This window comes from Chlorella variabilis (genome assembly GCF_000147415.1).
Source record: "Chlorella variabilis unplaced genomic scaffold CHLNCscaffold_15, whole genome shotgun sequence".
In the NCBI taxonomy this organism is placed as follows: Eukaryota; Viridiplantae; Chlorophyta; class Trebouxiophyceae; order Chlorellales; family Chlorellaceae; genus Chlorella; species Chlorella variabilis.
Genome location: NW_005435073.1, coordinates 1,188,166 through 1,194,525, shown reverse-complemented (window position 1 = coordinate 1,194,525; position 6,360 = coordinate 1,188,166). Strand labels below are relative to the sequence as shown.

The following is a 6,360-nucleotide window of genomic DNA, read 5'->3' as shown; positions in this document are numbered from 1 at the left end:
ACGCCGTGCGCCTGTGGGACAGCCTGCTGGCCGACCCCGCGGGGCGCACCGACTGCCTGCTGCGCCTCTGCGCCGCCATGCTGCTGCACGTGCGGCAGGAGCTGATGGAGGTGAGGGTGGGAGGTGGGGAGATGGGGGGTGGTGGGGTGGTGGAGTGGTGGTGGTGGGTGGGGGGTACAGAGACGGGGTGTGGGAGAGCGGGGAGATGTGCGGGTTGGAACAGGGGCCGGGACGGAGGCTGTGTGGCAAGGAGGCAGAGCCAAGTGTGGGCAGCGTGAGCTGGAGCAGGACGCGCTGGGTTTTGGAAGGCTGGGCCGCCTGCCGCCTGCCGCCTGCCTGGCGTCTGTCGGCCCGGCCCCGCGCATGCGTGCGGCCCACCGCCGCTCCCGCCGCGCCGCCTCGCCCGCCTCCCCGCAGGGCGACTTTGCCAGCAACATGAAGCTGCTGCAGCGCTACCCGCCGGTGGACGTGCACGTCATCCTGAGTCGCGCAGAGGCGCTCAAGCACGGCAAGACCGTCATCGTGCTCGACTGACCCGAGCCCGGGTGTGCGTGGTCCCGCCACGCCCCTGGCCTGGCCTGGCCTGGCCTGGCCTGCCTGGGCCCTGGCTCTGGCCCGGCTGTGCTGTGCTCGAGGCGCGGCCAAGGGTGTGGCCGGCTGTGGCTCTGGTGCCTGGCCCCGCCTCGCGCCTGCCTGTCTACCCTAGCAGTAGGTTCTGCACCAGACGGCTGCCGGGCCTCCCGCTCCTGCTGCGCCCCTCACCTGTGTGCTGCTCCCGCGCCTCGGCTGCCCGCCTGTAACGCTTGTTTTAACGCACTGTTTCCTCCCCCCCTCGTTGAGTTCCTTTGCTGCTGCCCCCCTTCTCCGTTTCCAGCTGGATTTTTCCCCGACCCGATTCCCCGCTGCCCCCACCGCTCCCCCCACCCCCCGGCGCTTGTGTGCCATCCGCTGCCACCAAACTGTAACCTGACCCACTGTGCCCACAGCCTGCTAAGGGCGCAACAGCCTGCAACTCATGCGTGGGGTAGGGATTCAGTTGCACAAAAAATAAGCAAAGAAGTCGTCACATCAGTATACTAGGATAGGATAAGAAGCGGTGGTGTGCTCTCATTCGGATCTTCTCTGGTTGCTCCCCACAGGAGGCCGCAGCTGCTTGCGCTGCTCTTTGTTGCGGCGGCGGTGCTCGCCGACCGCTCCACTGGCCCCTAACGCCGCTGTCTGTGCTGCGACGTGCGCAGCCTGCCTACGCTGCCCACCCAGCCTCGCCTCACTCCCAGGCCAGCTTGGCGGGCTTGCGGCGCTGGAACAGGGCGTCCTTGCCGCCGCCGCCGGCGCGGCCGCCGCCCTTGGCCGCCGCCGCCAGGCGGGCGGCGTTCAGCACACAGAAGGGAAGGTTGACGGCGTGGAAGCAGGCCAGGAACTTGGGCAAGGAGGGGCCCAGCGGCAGCTGCACGGACGGACGACAGAAATTCGAAAGGAGGAGGGAGGGGCAGCGTGAGTTGGCTGGGAGGAGAGCGGGCACCCCCAGCACATCGCACAGCATGCTACCAAGGCCTGCTGACAGGGGCCCCGCGCCCCGCCCTGCGCACTGACCTGCACCAGCAGCGTGGTCTGGGTGGCGCACTGGGCCAGCGCGGCGCGCAGGTGGGGGTGCAGGCGGGACAGCGGGCCCGTGCCGCGGCGCTCCATCCAGCGCTCCGCCAGCAGGGCGCCGCACTGGATGGCTCCCCAGGTCAGCCAGGCCCTGCACTCGAAGTGGCTGGAAGCTTGGCAGTTGGTGGATGGCAACAGCCGGCAGGCGGCAGCAGCCCGCCCCCAAGATGGCGGATGCATTTGCAACCTCGCGTCACGGCACACTGGCACACGGCACACCAGCGCCTCGCTCGCCTGTGAGTGCCGTGCAGGAGCGTGGAGACAGCCAGGGTGGCGGCCAGGGCGGCGGTGGAGCCTCCCAGCGGTACGTACACGTAGGCGCACAGCCAGCGGTACCAGCTGCGGGGCGGATAGGGAGGACATGTTGCATGAAGAGGCATGTCGAGCTGAGGCACACACAGCTGGCAGTACACGTCAAGTCCATGCCCAAGATACCCACCCTCCACCACACACATGTACACTAATGACACATACCATTACCACCACACACACACACACACACACACACCACACGCACCTGACGTGGAAGCTTCGCCAGAAGGTGCGAGGGGAGGTGCTGGAGGCCAGGAAGCCCAGCGGCACCTCGTCCGCCGTGGCGATGCCCAGCGCGCCCGAGCACAGGCGGGCAAAGGTCCAGGGCACTGCAAGAGGACCATGGCGGGAGGGACATGGCAAGGGGGTGGCGGCAGGCAGGCGGCTGGGTCACACATGCGGCTGAGCTGCACCGTGCCGTGCTCAGCGCTGAGCAGCGGCTGGCAAGGGAGGCAGGCAAGGCGCATGCCGGCCAGCCCCCAGCCGCAGCTGCCTCACCATAGCTCTGGGCGTACAGGGCAGTCAGCACGCAGTAGCCCAGCGCCCAGGACTGCCAGGGCTGCTGCGCCAGCAGCGCCTGCACAGCGGCGTCGGCGAAGAAAGTGCGGCGCAGCAGCTCCGCAAACGCCACACACCCGGCCATGCGAGCGGCGGCGCGCCACCAGGCGGCGCCTGCAGGGGCCGGGCGGGGGCGCGCCTTCTCAGGGCAGGCGCTGCGGGGCTGCCAGGAAGCACAGCTGAGGACATGGCTCGTCGGCAGCTGCTCCCGCCGTGGCGTGACCCACCATGCCCGCCCATCCCTCGCCAAACAATCCTACCTGCCAGGGAGGGGGCAGCGGTCTTGAGGCCTGCCGACGCGGCGGCCGCCTGCTGGTAGTAGTCTGCGGCTGTGAGGAGGGGCCCCGCCAGGTAGGTGGGCACGTGCAGCATGTAGGAGAAGAAAGCGGGCCAGGTGGCGCTGGCCAGGCCCACCCTGCTGGTGGCGTGAACCTTGGCGGGGCTGCTCACAGGGCTGTCTGCGGCGGGCGCATGGCGGCGGCAGGCAGGCCGGCGTGTGTGAGAGTGTGTGGGGGCCGGAACGCGGCGCACCGGGCCAGCGCAGCAGTGTGTGGGCTGGGAGGATGAGCCCTGCCGTCCCCAGGCTGCAGGCAGGCGGCCCCAGCGCCCGGCGCCCCAGCCCAGCAGCACCCTCGCGCGCCTGGGCCGCACACCCAGGCCGGGCTGCTGAAGGCGGAGCCGGCGCCACCTGGCACCACCGCAGCAATGCGTGGCGACTCTGGGGCGGCGGCGGCGGTGCAGGCGGCACAGGCGCGCTCCACGGCGCCGGAGCGCGTGGCCTCCACCACCCTCCCGCTCAGCGTGTCCAGCGCCCAGCTGCGGGCGTGCGGCGGGAGGGACCAGGCGAGCGCTGGTGCTGGTGTGCTCGGCGGTGGCAGCTGGGCAACACCAGCCGTGCCTGCCGAGAGCGCCCGCTATCGGCGCTGGCTGAGCGCCAGGCAGGCGGCCCATCCCTGCCCCCCAGCCTGCACCCCCAAGCCCTGCCCTCCAAGCCCTGCCCCACCTGACAAAGCGCATGGCGGTGTAGCGGAAGGCGAGGCCGGCGGTGAAGTGGGCGGGGGCCACGCCGCGCACGGCGTCCAGGGCGGCCGCCGCCGGCGCCAGCGCGCTGCTGGGGCCCAGCAGGCGCTCGCACCAGTACCCGGCACCCGCACCCTCCGATGCGTTGGTGACCAGCACGGCAATGGCGGCGTAGGCCCATACCAGAGCGGACGCCACACCCACTCGCAGGCGCAGAGCCTGGGCGGCGCCCACCAGCGCGCGGCCGACGCACATGAAGGCCAGCGGCCAGGCGGCGGCGCCGCCGTGCAGGCCAACGGCCAGCGCCGCGCCCACCAGGGCGTGGCCGTCGTGGAAGAGGGCCAGCTGGGCACTGGGCCCGATGCTCTTGCGGCTTCCCAGCCTGCGCGGCGGGAGGTTGCAAGCGGGCGGGGGCGGGGGGGCGGCAGCCTCTCTGCTGGTCTTCTTTTTCCGCAGCAAAGTCGGGAGTCCCATTGCCACACGGCCCTCAGCTTGCTGCTGGTCCTCGGGCCCAGCCCGGGGGCTCACCTCACGATGCCTGCGACCACCGCGCAGCAAAACAGCTGAACGGCCAGCAGGTTGTGCACCCAGCCCTCGTAGCGCACCAGGGCAAAGGCCGTGCCAGGGGCTGGAAGGGCGCCCTGCCTCAGGAGCGGCAGCAGGCCGTGCCCGAGCACCGCCCCAGCGCCCACGGCGCAGAGAGCCAGGCCCACGGTCGCCTTGCTAAGCGGCATGTTGCCAAGAAACAACCGAATGCGCGTCAGGAGGAGGAGCGCCTGAGAGCAAGAGGGCCCGAGATGGGGGTTCGAATTTTGACCATGCCACTCCATGCAAGCCTCGTCGAGAACCCATATAGGCGCCCTAACCACTCGCGCAGCTCGCTGATGTTGCTTGGCTGGTGTGGGTTCCTGTCGCCCGCAGCCCTGCCGCCCCTTGCAACCGCCGCCGCCTGCCGCCGTGCGCCTGACCACTGTTCCAGCCTGCTCGAGGATTGTGACAAAATTGAGCAAGTACAACTGGCAACAAGTACAACTGGCAACAGGTAAAGAAAAGGCGAGAAATCCAACTCAAAAAGCCTCAGCCACGTTGGCTTCGCTGCCGAGACGTGGGCTGCGCCGCGCCCCCTGCAGCACCGGCCTTTGGCGGCGTGGGATCGATGCAGCCAAGGCACATCCCGACCAGCACGATGGGTGCAACAACAAGAACGAGCGGAATCATCAGGGGCAGAAGAAGGATGCTGCCGCAAGGGTCCGATTTCGTCTTGCCGCCGTCCTCCTCTTGGTTGCCCTCGCCAGGCGGCGGGTTGGCGCTCACTGAGGCCTGCCGCCATGATGCCGCTTTTGTAGCAGAGGCCAGACGGCTTGGCTTGGCCCGTGGATGGCGGCCGCTGGAGGCGGACGACAGCGTGGGTTCCAGCTGGCTGCCACCTTGCGGCGGCAGGGCGGTAGCTGCGCCGCTGGAGGTGGCGGCCAGCTCCTGGGTGTTGGATGCGGCGTTTTCATGGCGCTTCGTTGGAGCGTGCGCAAAGGGTATGGGCTCCTGCAAGCGCAGGAAGGTGGTTGCTGGCTGTCGGTGTTTGCTGCTTTGTTCGCTGCAAGGCTTGCGGCGCAGTGAACTACACCAACGGCGGTCTAGCATACGTACCCTGCGCCAAATGGCCCCATCCTGCACCGCCCTGCTCGCCCCAAGTCCCATGTTCACGGCCTCAGTGCTGGCGGGGGATGAAAATTCACAAATCAAGGGGATCCAGGGAGAAGCACCGGGTGAATAAGAAGGGGCCCCGGCCCTGGATGCACTTGGAGGTACTGCGGCAGGACAGCCACGGCTGCGTCTTGTCGCGCCTGGATGTCCCTGGCGCCTGTGATCCTTGCATTAGTACATGGCATGCACACAGAGATGGGGCTGTATTGTAGCATGTGGTTTGATGCCATAAACAGTGGCTCTGAGAGAGGCTGGCCAGCCGGTCTGCTGTGTCGATCCGGCGCCCTCCACCCGCAGCCAGACGCCACACCCACCCCCGCCCCTGATGCCGCTCGCTCCTTGTGTCCCACAGGTTCCAACTGCACAGTTTTACCTCATAAATGCCTACAAGAGCAGGGAAGCCGCTACTTGAAATCATCGTCGCTGTCAGAGACGGTGTGCACCGCATGCTGCACCGCCGCCGCCAGCCCTGGCGGCCGCTTGGCGCCGGCGCCGGCCGCGGCCGCCGCATGCTGATGCAGCTTGCGGCCGGGCAGCGCCAGCCTGGAACCTGACGCCAAGGCGGCATTGGATGCCGCATTCTCCTTGGCTGGCCCCTGCTGCTGCTTCTGCTGCTGCTGCTGCTGTGGCACGGGCGCCGCCGGCGCCGCCGCCTGCTCCGCCTGCCGCGCGGCCAGCGCGGCCGCCGCGGCTGCCGCCGGCGGCGCCCGCGCCGCCGCCGGCATCGCCCCGGGGACCGGCTGCCGGTGCAGGCGGCCGCCGTGCGTGGCGTGCCCCTGCTGCTGCGCACGCTGTGGCAGCGGCTCCAGCGGCGGCTCTGGCGGCACCTCCCTGCCGTCCACCTCCAGAGAGAAGACAAAGGAGACGTGATCGTCGCCGATGCGGCGCAGCACCTGGTCTGGCACGGTGGCGGTGGTGCTGTGGTGGGCCCACAGCCGCAGCTGCTCCTCCCCAGGCTTGCCCACCTGCAGGGGCATGGGGCAGCAGGGGGCGAGGCGGCAGGTGGGCAGGCGGGGCGGGGAGGGGTGGGGAGGGGTGCACAACAAGGGAGACAAGGTGGCGAGCGGCGGAGCCTGTGCTGCAAGGCGCCGGCGGGGCAACCCGCTGACGCTGTGT

General features: G+C 69.5%; 3 protein-coding genes across 3 annotated transcripts in view; 1 reads left to right on the top strand and 2 right to left on the bottom strand.

The window, feature by feature from the left end:
* Positions 1 to 77: 77 nt before the first annotated feature.
* CHLNCDRAFT_136251 (hypothetical protein) lies at positions 78 to 534 on the top strand (the record flags this gene model as incomplete). Its single annotated transcript, XM_005846144.1, has 2 exons — positions 78 to 110; positions 418 to 534. 2 exons carry the CDS (start codon positions 78 to 80, stop codon positions 532 to 534), a joined length of 150 nt encoding a protein of 49 aa, XP_005846206.1.
* Positions 535 to 1,267: 733 nt separating this feature from the next.
* Positions 1,268 to 4,277, bottom strand: CHLNCDRAFT_53485 (hypothetical protein; the record flags this gene model as incomplete). The annotated part of the gene is made up of 9 exons (XM_005846005.1): positions 1,268 to 1,447; positions 1,594 to 1,744; positions 1,873 to 1,992; positions 2,171 to 2,294; positions 2,464 to 2,637; positions 2,784 to 2,981; positions 3,212 to 3,339; positions 3,527 to 3,925; positions 4,072 to 4,277. The coding sequence occupies 9 exons, from the start codon at positions 4,275 to 4,277 to the stop codon at positions 1,268 to 1,270; spliced, it is 1,680 nt and encodes a 559-aa protein (XP_005846067.1).
* A 1,371-nt stretch (positions 4,278 to 5,648) lies between these two features.
* The window catches only part of CHLNCDRAFT_136249 (hypothetical protein), a gene marked incomplete at both ends in the record, with an annotated part of 4,465 nt that continues 3,753 nt past the window's right edge, over positions 5,649 to 6,360 (bottom strand). Inside the window, one exon of the mRNA XM_005846004.1 lies at positions 5,649 to 6,209. Coding sequence (XP_005846066.1) covers positions 5,649 to 6,209 — 561 coding nt within the window. The remainder of the gene's footprint in view (positions 6,210 to 6,360) is intronic.